The sequence below is a fragment of the Myiozetetes cayanensis genome, unplaced genomic scaffold (genome assembly GCF_022539395.1).
Source record: "Myiozetetes cayanensis isolate MyiCay16 unplaced genomic scaffold, myiCay2020 scf2-11, whole genome shotgun sequence".
NCBI lineage: Eukaryota > Metazoa > Chordata > Aves > Passeriformes > Tyrannidae > Myiozetetes > Myiozetetes cayanensis.
In genome coordinates, this window is record NW_026087411.1 from 4,168,683 (window position 1) to 4,183,670 (window position 14,988).

A 14,988-nucleotide genomic window follows, 5' to 3' on the forward strand; every position below is an offset into this window, starting at 1 on the left:
AGGACCTGAGCCATCCCACTGAGACTTCCCCAGCTGTGTTGTGTTGTCTCATTTGTCAGGCCCTTTAACAAGACAATCCATTGATGCAGAGTTGGTAAAAATGTGCTACTGCATTTCTGCCATTTCATGTTGCTTTCATCCAGAATCAGAATGAAGATGGTGGACAAAATGCAAGGTAGGAAAGTCTTTAGTCACTGCAAAAACCTTCCAATGTCTCCAATTTTCAACTAGAAATAAACTAAGGGTTCAAAGATATCTGTGTGGATGAAAGAAAAATGTGTGAGAGGATGATGCAGAAAGAATATTTGACTGAATATATGACTGAACAAAACTCCCCAAAAGACAGAGAGCACGCTAAATCAAATACCTTCTCTCTTTGGTGCTTCTTTTCACATCTGGCCCTTGCAATGTGGCCTTGATCTTCAGGATTAGGGAAAGGTTGATGACATACTTCCTTTCTGATTCCAGCAGCTCCAAAGCGATGTTCTGCCTTTTGGCTTCCAGAAGATAATGGTTAAGTTTATAAATAAGGAAATACAGACCTCAGGGACAGCTTCATGTTAGACTGGTGATGTTGAATCATGAGAGGAGAAACTCTTTAAAAGTGATATCAATGCCTTGTCTTTGTGTGTCTTCTTTCCCCAAAATGTAAAATTCCAGCCTGATGCTCCAGCATGCCCCAGAAACGACTAGAGCCACGAGTCATGCTAAGAAAGCTCCAAATCAAATGTGTTTCCCCCTATGAATACCAAATTTTTCTAAGAATAACAAAACAAGCAATCAAAGGCAAAACAACTCATATCAGGGTTTCCCCTCCAATTTCCCGTAGAATGAGAAGTTGTTTTTTTCACCCACTTAAACAACTACGCTGCCACAATACCATCAGTACTCTAGATCTTGGAAAGGAGAATGGCTGTCCTGGGTACAGAGTGATTCTCTCAGTCACACAGATCAACAAATTCAAAGGCCAGAGGTCTTGGAGTGTGAGGCCCTGAGACATTCCTCCTTAGAAGGATAAACTGACCTATGTATCTCCCTCCATAGATGCTGGTTACCAGCCAGCTCACATCAGACATGGATACAGCTTTGAGCCCCTCTAGCCAGTTTTCTACTCCTTACCAGCCAAAGAGGGTTCACATATTATGTTGTCTGCTGAGCTGTATCTGCTTTGGCCCATGTCTTTCCCTCTCTCTGGTTGCTCTTTGGAAATATATTCATCTCCCCAGTCCTTGGTGTCCTTGGGCTGCTTCCATACTGTTGATGGCAGATGCATTTTTGACTGCCCCTCTGTTGCCAAGGAAGGCTTGAGGCTGTCATCTGTCTCTAGGGCTGCTCCTGCAATGACAAACAGGGGGATGGACCTTGGCATGTCAGTAGACAGATCGTGCTACAGCCGGCAGCTAACCTGTGGAAGTACTAGAAGGAGAGTTTGAAGCATTCTTTGTGCTTCACAGGGGCTGTGGCCTTGTAGTGTTAATTTACAAAGGAAGTGCAGTTGGTGGCACTTTGGCAGAATAAGGTTCGTGCTCTTCCAGCATTTATTTTCAGGACAAATAAGGTCCAAAATTAGACATATATTGGTATACTTCAGGACTTGATAATATAACCCTCATTGGCAGGTATTGTAGAACGTATTGTTATAATTTGGATTTAAATCCCATTCTCAATGTGTGTAAACTGTCATAGCTCTTAACATTTTTGTTAGTGTGGTGTAGCTACACAACAGCAGTAGGACTGATAGTCTGAGGTTACTGAATCACAGAGAAGGGAGGGAAGAGTGCAGGTGCATTTGAACCATTGAGTTGGAATTGCTCTAATGCAAATATTTTGAATTTGGGTTGCAATGAACCATTTTCTGTAGCTTTTGTTATCTCTTCTTTATAAAGTGGATTTAAGCAAAAGAGCCATCCAGAACAGTGAGTGCTGCTACTGTACAGTGCAAACATCTAATGGTTGTTCTCATGTGTCCTTTGGCTGGCCAGGATCCATAGTGTCCACTTACTATATACCCTTCTCTTAACTTCTGACCAATTTTTATTTTTTCAGGAGAACTCCTCTATTCAGTTCTACCGAGGTGTAGTCACTGCAAGACCGTCTCTTGCCAAGTGGCAAAATGGTGCTCCCATTATTCTTTCTTACATCAGTAAGCCTCAATTCTTGCTTTCTGCAAAGGCACTTAGAATCTGAGAAACGAACAGCAGAGAGGCTTTCCCTGACAAGTACCAATCCTTGGCATTGACCGTGAGGTGTTGGACACTTCAGGGACACAGGTTTGTCCTCAAATCTCAGCTGCAAGTATGAAAATGGAGGTATGTGGCATCCCTGTGAAATGTGTTCCCTGAAAGCCTTTCTTCAGTGCAGTAAAGCAAGCACTCTAATTGAATCACTGTCCTGCTCTTTTTTGACAGTTTAATATTTTCGTACCTGGACCTGCTATGACTTTCACACCTCCTTCTCCCATTGGCATGATCCTGGTGTCAGACACTGTTGAAGAACAAAGGTAAATTTAATAAGACAGCTGTAGAGCAGGCTTCCTCCTGCTAAGCCCTGTCAGTATGGCTAAATCCTCCACTCTTTCACAGTTTTGCTACAGAAACTATTTGATTCTGTTTCTGTGCCACATGCACTATAGGAACAAAGATCCAGTCTGCATATCCCTTTCCTTGGAGGAGGCAAGCAAAAGCTTTTGAGAGTGTTCACAAAGCAACATCTCCTGAATCCAGGCCAGCACCAAGACTGCTATCCTGAGACACTGGGCTGAGGTGTGTGCACAGATCCAAGAGCAGTGCTGCTGAGGGGAGCACCTCTCTTTTCGTGCTGCTGGCACCTGAGGAATTCTTAGTGATCTTTTTCTGAATTTTTTTTTTTCCTGAGAAAGGCACTGCATTTGCCTGTTCTATTTCTTACCTTTTTCATAAGTCACATTGTGTAAAAGACTTGTAAAATCTTCATTAATCAGCACAGGTTCTGGGAGGTTAATGGATCGAAATGGGCTGCCCTGGAGAGGTGTTGGTACTGTCTGCGACCCATGATCATCCTTCTGTGCTCTTCTGTACAAATAAAGAACAAGACAGGAAGTATGAATGCTACAGGTGCTATGCTACAGTTGTGGCAAACATTAGTGTAAGTACAAGCACAGAGTTAGAAGTAGGACAGCTCTAGCAGAGACCAGGAAAGGAGTTGGCTTTGATGGAATTGGCAGTTCATGAACAATATTCCGGAAATAACTTCCACGGGCTATAGGAGAAGGTTATTTCAAATCTGTTCTTCTGCAGAGCATATTTCATCTAATTAAATAGCTTAATTAGCTAAGGGGCTAGCCTAGATTTGCAAAGCGTTTGCATCAAGGCAGCTGTATGGACTCATGATCAAAACTCTGTTTTCAGGAGGCTAATTAGGGCCAAGCTGGACAACTTATCTGCTCTATCACAGCAGCAGTGTGGCCCAGCGGTGTGCAAACATGCTTCTGCGTGACTGCTCAGAGGAGAAAACGCCGGTGACAGAAAAGCAGATCACGAGTGCAACCATCAAGAGCCCACTGAATCCTGCAAGCTCGGAAGGGGAAACTGCAGTGCTATTGTCTGGGTGGGGGTGACTTAGTAATACCTCCTGATGCTGGAGGTTTCTGACTTTCAACAGTATTCCTGCCCAAACATGCCTTTAGCATGTCTGTGTGTTTCACAGGGCCCTGCTTTCCCTGACAGGGCTATTGTGTTGTTGGAATCCCAGTGAGGTGTTAGCATTTTTCTGCTGTGTTTGCTCCGTGGGGTAGGTGTCTAAAGCCTGGGGTGAACTGAAGGCTAGCATTTCTGTTCATAATCAGGGTTGATACACATGTTCAGCCAGGAAAATATTAAGAAATTAAGCTATACAGAAATTAACAAAATGGTAATTAGCATGTTCAGAATGGACTTTGGGCTCTTACTTAGCTTTCATTTTCCGTGATTCCCGCCGCTTTTCTTGCTGCAGCTGCTCAATTTTCTGTTGCATTTCCTCCTGCTTGGCACTGATTTCTTCAATCATTGACTTGGCATCGCTGAGTTCCTCCTGAGAAACAGGCGAAAACACAGCATTCCCAGGGTGCCCATCAGTCTTACGTAGCACAGCTTTGATTGCTGGCTGGTGTGCACTAAGGATGCTTCAGGGTGCTGGGAGAGTGGCTGTGTGATTAGACACTCTTCCTTTGGAAGTCCAGTGTGTGTCACACATGCCATGCACAGCATGGCAATCCTTAATTCTACAGGCAGCTCACCCAGGCCAGTGTGATGTCACATGGTTAAGGCACTGGTGGGAGATGGACACTTAGGGCTTCATCCACCACCAGCTGAAAGCACGGGGAGGACTCCTGCCTTTTACTGGCATTTGGAGGTGGACCTTAGGAAGGACACTTCCCTCTGCAGTTTGCCAGCATGGCTATTCACATGTTGCACTTGGTTCAGATCCCAGTGTGAGCACTCATATATATAAGCTTTTGCCAGTCAGGCCTTGGATCTGCATTTTTAACCTGGTTTCCTAAGGAAATGAGGCCCTTTGTAACCTCCCTGTCAGCACGTCCTCCCTCAAGCAGTTTCAACCAACCTTTACTTAGATGTAGAGCTCTGATGTGTGAAGTTCCTGCAGGTTTCATGAATGTGAGCAGTAGGATGAAGGAGAGAGACTCAAGAGCTTCTTGCAAACCAAAGTATTTTCCCCAAGCGCGAAGGTGGCTTCACTGGGAGCTCAGCATTTGAAAAGTCAACATGGGCATGAGGCAGAGGGAGAGCAGCCTTTGCCCCTCCTGTTTCTTGCATAATTCCTTGTATCTGGATCTTAAATGCCCTTTTCCCCTATGTCCTGGATAGCTCTGCCTTTGGTTGCTCTGAGACCTCTCCCATGAGTCCTTACGCTTCTTGTTATCTCCCTTTCTCACCTGGCACCAAGGGCTCCTTTTGCCTGGTGCCTTCTGTCTCCCTGTCACAGGGTCAGTAATGGACTTTTCCAGTAAGCAGCCCTCTTTAACTTCACAAGGTATTGACTGACTCAGCAGAACCCCATGGGGAAAATTTGCAGTAAAAACAATAAGAGTTCCTCTGCCTGCCTCCTCACACGCAATCATCCAGTCTCTGCATGGAGACGCTGGCTGGTTTAAAGTGTACATCAAGCCTTCTTGCTAGGCTCTCTCTCCAGTCCTTTGTCTTTATCCTCTTGGGCCAGATCAAACTAGGCAGCACTTCCTCCCAGCCATGTGGGGAATGCAGCTTCAAAAGGCTTTAGGGTTTTGTGTTGATTCACTGCTCCCCATGGCATTGGTTCCTGCAGGAAATGCAGACCTGCCCCAGGGAGAGGTGCAGGGCAGCCTGTGGGCAGGCCATATGGCCACTGCATGTGCAGCCCGGAGCAAGGGTTGCTCATGCCCAGGTAACTCACAGCACTGCCTCACAGTCAATGAAGAAGGCTAAACAGGCTACTTTTAGGTTGGAGCTGTCAGGGGACAATTGCCTGCTCATTTTCTTTGCAAGCAGGAAGTGTCGATGGAGGCAGGGGAATGCTTCCCTGTGCCACACAAGCTAACGTGACTCACGTGCGGCCTGCCCACAGGTCACACTCCTACCTTGAACGTGTTGAGGGAATTCTTCATCTCAGCCACTTTCTCTTCCATGGCACAGCGGCAGCTCTTGACCTTCTCTTCCAGGGCGTACTCGCCATGCTGGATTCGTGACAGCTCCTGCATTGCTTCTGTGAAACCCGCCTTCAGCTCAGAGGCTAATGCCTGCAACTAGAGCAACCACAAACACCGTGGGTTCAGTCCCTCCTCCCACATGCAGGTGGTTGTGTCCCCAAGGGTCACCTGTGGCTCAGAGTGTAACCCATCCTGTAAGGTGCTGTCCTCTTTCTCCTCCTCCTGTCATGGCTGGGAAACATGGGGGGAGGTTTGGGCCCTGCTGCAGCCTCAGTACAGAGGAAGAGGTGTTTGTATTGGGCAATGAATGTGCCTGTTTTAGGCTTTAAGAGTTTTTTTCAGGCTTCCTGGTGGTTTGCAGCCTGTCATGCTATAGAAGGAGAGCCTGAAACATGCCAAGAAGGTTTGCAATAACAGGAGCCAGATTATTAGTCTCCAAAGCAGCTGAGAAATCAAGAATGTGGCTGTTTTTGAGCAAGTCCTCCTCCCCCACATGCTTGTGGGGCTGGTACCTTTCCCCAGACAGGTCTAACCCCTTGCTCTCCATGGGCTGTGGAGAAGCTCTGTCCGTTGTCAGCAGGCCCTTTCCATGGAAGGAAGCAGCTTTAACTCGTGCCGGGGAGGGAATGGGAGGTTTTCCCCTGGCACACAGTGATGCTGTGCCCGCTCTCCCTGTTTTCTGTCCCTACAGGTCCTAGCACTGCTGAAAGAGCTCACCACCTAAGCTGGAGACAGCCAGTTGATAGCTGGGTGAAGCAGGAGATGGAGCAGGGCAAGCCAGGCTGGCGTAGCAAGCACACAAGGCAGGTGTGGAGGTGGGCAGTGAGGGGAGGAAGGCAGGTTGCAGAGGGCTAAGCGGGGACACCCTCCATGGGAGCAGCTCGGGCTGATGACCCTGAACTCTGCCCCCACTGCTGTGAGAGAGGCGCTCGCTCTGCCTGCACAAAGCCCACAGCGAGGTCGCGGCCCAAGGCGCTTCGGTGCCAGTAGTTTTTACCTTTACAACAGAAATTCGGCCTAACATCTGGTTATAAACTGAGTCCAAAACTGGAGCACTGGTGGTAAGCGGACAGCCACCCCGGGGAACTCAGGCGCTTGAGTCCTGTAAATGGAGCAGAGATGGCTTCCGATACCTCGGGGCAATGGCATGCACCATCCTCCTCTGATCAAGACTGGCAGTGTCTTTACAGAGGATGTCTACCTGACATCCCCATTTCTACCCCATCGCTTACCCCACAGTTCCCAGTCTGATCTGGCTGGACACATGTTTCCAGAGCTGCCTGGGTAGAAGGAACAGGACTGAGAGGAGCCAGAACAGGGCAGAGGGGAGAAGGAGGCTGAGGAAATCTTCCCTCCTCAGGCTGACAACCCTGACTCCCCAAGGCAGCTGGAGCTCCAGACCGCTTGGTTCAACCCCTTCCCCCACCCCTCCTGGCCACACTGACACCCTATGACCTGTGACTGTAGCCTGAAGCATTAGAGGGGCTGCTTGGGGCCATGGCTACTAGGGCAGGCAGTGACCATACAGCTCCTAATGTCTCAGTACAGATGGTCATGGCATCATCAGACATCCTAATAACATACATGACTGGAAAAGCAGGGAGGGGGATGGTTATAAAGTACTGCAACTGTGCAAAATGTTAATATTCCCATCCCCTGCTCACAGGTGCTCGATGCACTTCCACCCTGAGCTGACATGGCCAAGGCACATCTATCTGCCTTGCCTTCAGTTGTCCTCCAACTGAAAAGGGCTGATTTGTCAGATCTGCCCCTTCCAGCTGAAATATGCTATTCCATTCTATCCTATGCTATCCATTTTGGAGATCTCCTTCAGGATGGAGATGTCACAGCCTCAAGTCTTGCTATCCAATGGACCACTCCTGGAGCTGGCCCTGGAGATAACAATATCTGGGGAGAATAAGCTCCAAAGAAAATGTTTCTGCTGACAAGCCTTGCCATCTCTTCCTCAGATACTTCCAGAAAGGAGGTAAATTTCCTTTCAGAAGGGTATAGGGATGGCATTCACTGCTGATCTAGAGGTTTCAGAGTAAAAAACTGCAAGGCATCAGCAAAAGTCAGCAAAACTAGACCACTGCAGAGACTTTGGTGTCCATGTGCACCAAAACGCTCTGTGAAATCAGAGTTCAGCCAACAAGATGAAAGATTTGGACTAGAGGCTGGACAAAATATCCTCTGCTCCTAAGACAGCTGTTAGTTTGGGATTCACTGTTGGCCAATCTCTGCTTTTTGCAGTCACAACGCTAGTTTAGTTTCTTTGTGCATCCTTCTCAGTGCTCCAGACCCCAGCCTGGGTCTGTCCTGCCCAATATATCCTTTCTCAGCCCTATGCAGCTTGCAGTGGCTCTTTCAGACACTGAAATGCATTCCTTTTGTTGCCACTTGATGAGTGAATGCAGCCAACAACACCAATCAGCCCCAGGCCTTGTATGACTGAACATGAAGTGCTGAAACCCTGAGAACTCCCTGCTCAGAGCACAGACGGGAAACACAAACAGTCTTGTGGCGTTGGATGCAGGGTTGATCCAAAATGGAGTGGTGTATGAACAGCATGTTATCTTTGAACTCTTGCCAAGCTCACTGTAGCTGTGGATTTTAGTTTTGAGTTCATTTCTGAAAACAAGCTGTAGAAAGCCATCCTTAAAATCCCAGAAGCTGTTACAACAGATGGCAGCCACTGAAGTATCAGCTCACGCTTATGTCTTGCCCAAGTGATTATGCCTACAGGACCAGGAAGATATTTCACAGGTTTGTGACTCTCTGGAAAGTCAAAACAATTCTGTGTTTCTAAAGTTTTTAAGTGCAACACATAGCAAAAAAGACAGATTTTGTAATACAGCAACAGTTTAACTGTTTCCCTGGCTCACCTATTCATGGCAATAAATACCCACCTTAACACTTAAGTTGTGAAATTTATGGAACACACCTTAACAACTTATGTTGAATTAACTAATGCCTAGAGGATAAATGAATCTGCATAGGAACTCCTTAGAAACCACCCAAGAACTTCTCAAAAAAAGGCTTTAGGCATCTAAATAATGTAGTACCAGATACACATTTCAGCTCCTGTCTGCCTTTGGAGTGCAACCCTCAAACCTCACAAAGCAATGCAGTGAGATGTTATAAAATTTATATATATAAAGTGGCTGTGAAATCTCCTTTGCTGAGCCTCTGCCTTTGTCTCACGTGCTGTACTGTTCACAAAGGGTGGACAGGACTGATGCTGCTTCCAGGACCAAAGGCAGCAGGGATGCAGAGCCTCCTCCCTTCTCTCTTGGTGAGTGCCAGCAATTTGAGACACTTGCAAAAGGTAGTTGACCGTCCTTGCAACCTAAAACTGTGCTCAGACTTTGAGGCAGCCCAGGAGATGGGGATGGCTTATGGAAGGAAGGACTGGCATGGAAAGAAGGCAGCAGAGCCTCGGTGAGTTCTGCTCTGGTTCACTGCCCTGGCTGCCACTGAGAGGATGAGAGGGAACCCTTGCCTTCATGAGTAGCTGTGTCCCCACAGATCTCCCCCAGTGCTAACCAGGCTGTCCAGGACTCTGTCTCCAAAGGGATGGCTATTTGCATCTGCCAACCTTGGCAGCTGCCTGAAGTCCTTACACTAGAAAAAGGGCCTGCTGTCAGGGACCTTGAGCTGAAGCCTCTCAAAACCAGTAGAAAACAGACTCATGATAAAGAAATGCTGTACAGGGATAATTCTGCTATTATAAATATATCCTTGAAAAGGGCAAACCCTTCTGTGGTCATGAAGGAGTACTCTCTGTTATTTCCCCCAGCTTATCTACTGTCCATCCCTTCGCACATCTTCTTGGGCTGATCTGAAGAAGTAAATACACATTGTGTCACTCAAGAGGGCTGCCTGAGGACACTCCTTGAAACAAATCTGGCACAAAATCCAACGTTTCCCATAAACCCTGGATGTGATTTTTCTGACTTGTATGATGCATGCTTTTACCAGGGAACAACCAATTCCTAGAACAGCTGCTGACTCCTGTGTTTAAGGGCAGCACTTCTCTAGCCAAGCATTAGGAAGGCTTGCAACGTCTCATAGCAGGAAAGCAGCAGAGCTGCAGTGGTTTACAGTGGTAATGAACCAGCCCTAGGAGCATATCCAGTATTTATGTTCCTAGGCAAGGATGGTGGGAATATAGGCAGAGCAGCAGAAGGACAGTAAGCAGTAAGGACAGAACAGAAAGATGGAGGTGCTTGAAGGTGACTGCAAGCACTTATCAGCTCTTGTTCCACATCTGCCCATTGTCCACAGGGCCTTTGCTAAAGCAGAAGGGAAGAATTAGCTGGTAACTTTCATTTCAGGATTCATCATGAATTCTGATCATGATTCCCATATGTCAGCTGGAAATCAACATGTATGCATGATGTTTCCAGCACACCATTCCACATGCATGCTGGATCCACTGTGCTGGGCCCTTCAGCAACCCAGTCACAGCTCCTGCTTGGAGCTGCCTGCATGGGAAAAGAGGATGAGATGAGAGAAGCACTGGTTCATGGAAAGCAGTGTCTTCTCCACTTGCCATAGTGCACTTACAAGCAGTTACAGGCATTAGTGTTGCAGTGGTGACAAGGGAGGTCTCAAACAGCCTGGATTTTCAGTTCAGGGATGTGTTTCCTCTTTCATATTTCAGTTCCATATCGAACCAGACCAGGGATCAAAGTGCTGCTTAAAACTCTGTTGCATTTCCTGCAGACTGGAAATGCATAGGAAACATTTCATGTGGAAACACAGAAACTGCATCTTACAGGAAGGACACTCCCTGGGCTGTGGTGCAGACAACAGTATTGCATCATCATATATATCATATATATATATATCTCATTATATTGCATCATAATAGTGTCTCATTGCAGCAAGAATGCCAACCCAAAAACTCTGGAGGACCTGATCACCCTGAGCCAATGTGGACTCCAAGACAGGGTTTCCAATCTCCTGGCTGGGAAGCCAGACAAAGACATGCAGAAAGACTCAACACTCTGGCTGGCACTGTGAGGCTGCCAGGATAACCCAAAGCCCCACAGAAGACTTGGTCCCCTTCTGCAGAAGACATCCCTGCCCCATGTCAATCAATAGATCCTTGCTCCTAGGACACTTCGTCAGGTTTGCTGAAAGCTCATCAAAGCTCAGCCATGAAATCTCCCTCCAGTACAGTGAATTGACATTCTCTAATTGGTGCTAATGATGCCAGCTGGTTAATTAGCTGAGCTCACAAATCACCTGTATAAAACAACGGGTTGTGAGCAGAGAAATTTTACTGAAGGGTCTTTTAAGGTGTGGCCCAAGATGTGACATGTGTGATATCTACTCATGCAGCGCGCACATTTGGGTTGCCATGTTCCTCGTAAGTGCCTATATTTTTTCCTTCCACTTAATTTAGCTTTTTAACTACTGTTTATATATTAGTAACTCTTTAAACTCATGGAATTATTTAGGGCATTTTGCTCATCTTTACCTGGGAAATCTGTGTTGCAGGAGTACTCACAGGCACACTTTCAGTCCCTCCTGTGGGAATAAAGAACTTTAGTCAATTAAAATGACTTATAATGGTTGCTATAAATAACTGGAACAGAGGGTTTGAAGTCCCTCTTGAGGAACAAATCAGTTTTAAAGGACTCAAGTCTCACTTTAGGAGATCTGAACACCATATCGTTTGTAAAATAAGCTGCAATTATAAAACAGGAATAACTCACCTAAATCAGACATTAAATTCACCTTACTTGCTGTCCTGTCTGGCCAAAGCTGATCCGTGCAGAGAAGGGAGAAAGTCTGTATGTGCAATTAGGACTAAAGTGCTCCCTGTGAAGTTTAGTTCTGTGTACCAGCCTTAAGTAACAGGTTTTTTGTCCTAAAGCATTACTGATATGTTTCTCTTCTGAAATAGCAAATTTTATCCTCTACTATATTTGTACATATTTCCATTCTCTCCACAAAAGGCTGACCTGATCTGTATCTTTTAAGCCCTAAGTTATATTTTGTCACAATGCATTCCAAGCAGTAATCATGCCTCTTCTAACATCAAAAAAATACACCTTTTCCTCATTCCCGGGGTTTTGTGACATTGTAATCTCACCTGATCTTGTACAATGGAGACAGACTTAACATTTCTGAAACAGACTTAACTCATGGAGGAGATTATATCTATTTTGCTGAAGTATTTTGGAGACTGCAGAGACATTATCTCTAGGCATTAAACATAGCACCATAGAATTGTTTGAGTCGAAAGGGTCCTTTTAAAGGTCATCCAGTCCAACCATCTTGGTTGAAACCAAAATGTCTGTTTCTTGTTACCTCTTCTAATATTGTCTCTTCTGTGCAGAAACCTTTGGTTATCCAATTTACTGCTGGTTGTGCTGCCACTGCACTTTGAGGGAATTGCAGTCCAGTGGCCATTAGTTCCCATGTTATTCCCTACATCAGGGTCCCAGGCTGGCCCTCACTCCCAGAAAACACAACGCCACTCAGTTCCTGGTCTAGATCACCTCTCCTTGGCAATGCCACTTCATGAGGTGGTTTTCTCTTGCTTCCAAGAATTTGCTTCACCTGTCTCAGCTGTCAGTCACAGACATGACCATTAACCCCATGCCCATGGGGAGCCAAGCTCTCGCTTTCTATGCTGGCTGCAGGTGCTCGGTGTCTCACCCACCTGGGCCTTTAAGACCACAGAAATTCAGTCCTGCAGAGGCTGGAAAAGTGTGCAGGGAGGACTCTACACAGCCAGCCAGGGGAAAGCTGGAGCCTGGAAGTCAGAGCTATACAAGGCATAGCTACATTCTGATTTCTTTACCCCTGAGGTGGAATATGGGTTACCACCAAGGGCACCTATGAATTGGCCCTGTTCTGGTCTCTAGAATTTGTCCTGATTCGGAGGAACTTGAGCAAATTCCTCAGTGACTTGCAGAAGGGAGAGGAAGAGAGGCCACAGGCTCTTCTCTGTCCATGTGCCACTTCCTGCCTGTGCGAGGAGCTCTCTTGCTGTGGGGTTGGGTAGCTGGGTCAGACACTGACCCTCTGGGCAATATTCTCCCATGTTTCCTCCTGGGGAAAACAAGGGACAGGGGGCTGACTGGCAGAAATAACTATGACTCCAAACTGCCAACTGTTTGGGGTCAGAACTCATCAACCAGCCTACACCAAGTCCCACATTTCAGGTTTTAAATGACAGGTTGTTTTCGTTTTCAGCTTTGGCCCTTCTGGGTCTTTTTTTTCCCCGATTTTCTCTGCTAACCCCGAGAACTAGAAACCAACTTTTGGCCTGAAGCTTTCTCATGATGGCTGGAGCTGAGGATTGAGAAGGCAGTGGTGTGTACTGTGATTCTCCTCAAGCATGAAAACTGAGGCCCTTGCCTGTTCTTATGTATATGTTACCGCTGGACTCTTACTGTGGGATGATGAGGACTGACTCAAAAAGAGCAAGAGGACATGTCTCTGAATTAATAGTACATTACAAACCAGATGCTGGGAGGACAGGGAGATGCTGCTTTTACACAATGGTGGGTGTATTGAACGCTGAGCTTTGTGAAGGGCTAGAGGCGTCAGGTAGAGGCGTATCACAGCAAGGAAGAGCCTTGGTCTCTCCTCACATTTTCCTTGGGCATCTTTCAATCTGATGTAGAACACAGAGGGCCAGACCCCTGCAGAAGTCTATAGGGATTTTTCATTTGGTTATGGATGAGTCTGTAATGTTCTTGGATATACTCAAAGCGAGGAACTGCTCCTGAGCAAGACCAGAAATGGGGAGAAGGTCACTCCTAGCTGTGACTTTACCTCCCACCTTTGCCATGAGCACTCTCTGCATGTACCCAGTCAAAACCCAGATCATTTCTATAAAGTCACAGCTAAGAGCTGGAGCAGAGGAGGCTCCTCACAGTTGCACTGTGGGAAGCAAGGGGCTTTGGGGTTATCTCCCAATTTCTGCAGTAAACATCTGCATGATGTTGGGCATACCAATTAATTGGGAAAAATCCCTGAGTTAATTTCCTTTTCAGCCTGTTGTAGTGTAGGGGCCTAGGTACACAGACCTAATTTAATCCAATTAGAACAATAATAATAGAGAAATTAACTTTTCTGTTACCCATGCCATGAATATTGGCACCACCAACATCTTTGAAGAGGGAAAGAGATGGTCCAGCCTCTCTCCTGAGCTGACACTTGTGGGTACTCCTAAAGCTGCTCCCACTGCTCATAGTTTCAAGAGTCCCTCAGCATATGGACACAGTACTTCTGAGGTGGCAAGGCAGAGCACAGTGCAAAGGGTTCGGGGTGGCAAGCAAATACCTCCAGCCCCACATTCCTCTGAAAGAAGTTGATAACCACTAAAACCCTGGATTTGAAACCCCTGAGCTTTGCAGGCTTTCTAGAAGTGCTGCTGACTGTAGCAAGGACTGGTTGCATGCAAGCAACGTGGCCTGGATACATCTTGGTGCTTGCAAGACTGGGACTGGTGCAGATGTCTGGGTTATGGCACTAACACAAACAAGAACACCTTGCTACAAAGCACGTGGGGAAGAGAAGCAGATCCTCATCACAGTGCCCTCGTGTATGACACAGCTTTGTACATCCTAAGGCAGAGCTGGGGTCCGAGGCAAGAAAAGGAATGACTTCCCACTTTGGACGTTACATATGCCACAGGATTATTTTCCAGAGGGGGGAGAGAGGTAGTTCTAAAATAAGAGATAAAAACTTAAACCCCTAGGTATTTCTATGGAACTAAAAGTAGTGAACATTTGTGCACAGCTGCCATAGTTAAGAGGTGCTCTCAGGGGGCTGGGTGGGGGCCAGCAGACAGGTCATATGAAAGCACATTTCTTCCTCACTGTCTTTCATACTATCATAAGTGAAATAAGAGGGTGGTTTACCTTCGTGTTTGTTTGAGTCCATGGCTGCTCTAGGGTGTGCGTCCTCGCAGGGACTCCTGTCCTCACTCTGGAGGGCTCTGGCTGGTCACTGGGAACATCCCATGGCTTAGAGCTGCCCACATATGAGCCCTGCGGGGGGTCAGCTGATCTGAACCCTGAGTGCAGAAAGATGCAAAAAGGGTTTATTGAGCAAAGATGCTCGAAGTTCAGAAAACAGAGGAAGGAGGAGGGATTTGAAAGGGAATGAAGCATCCTAAAGGACTGTTTGCGTTCACAGTGCCTCCACAAAGACAGAGTGGGCACTGGTACAAACACTTCCCTCCCAGCCCAGGGCCACTTGTGCTTACATGAACAGGTGACTAAGAGGTACTATGTAATCCCACAGAGACTATTTGCCCAGCAAGATACTTCTTGTACGAACACTGAATCAAAATATGA

The 14,988-nt window shown here is 46.6% G+C and overlaps 1 protein-coding gene across 6 annotated transcripts in view; it reads right to left on the reverse strand.

Moving 5' to 3' along the window:
- Positions 1-14,988, reverse strand: part of ARHGEF33 (Rho guanine nucleotide exchange factor 33) — a 30,432-nt gene that overhangs the window by 10,108 nt on the left and 5,336 nt on the right. For 2 of the 6 annotated variants that reach the window (XM_050315810.1, XM_050315811.1), the window contains exons 2-9: positions 14,551-14,705; positions 11,148-11,197; positions 5,591-5,755; positions 3,926-4,047; positions 2,908-3,050; positions 2,425-2,484; positions 1,120-1,335; positions 368-497 (exon numbers count right to left, since the gene is read on the reverse strand). In XM_050315810.1, the coding sequence (XP_050171767.1) occupies positions 368-497; positions 1,120-1,335; positions 2,425-2,484; positions 2,908-3,050; positions 3,926-4,047; positions 5,591-5,755; positions 11,148-11,197; positions 14,551-14,572 (908 nt within the window). In that variant the 5' untranslated portion in view covers positions 14,573-14,705. Of the gene's footprint in view, positions 1-367; positions 498-1,119; positions 1,336-2,424; positions 2,485-2,907; positions 3,051-3,925; positions 4,048-5,590; positions 5,756-6,656; positions 6,762-11,147; positions 11,198-14,550; positions 14,706-14,988 lie in introns of those variants that run through there. The other 4 variants (XM_050315812.1, XM_050315813.1, XM_050315814.1 and 1 more) reach the window with 4 other exon arrangements.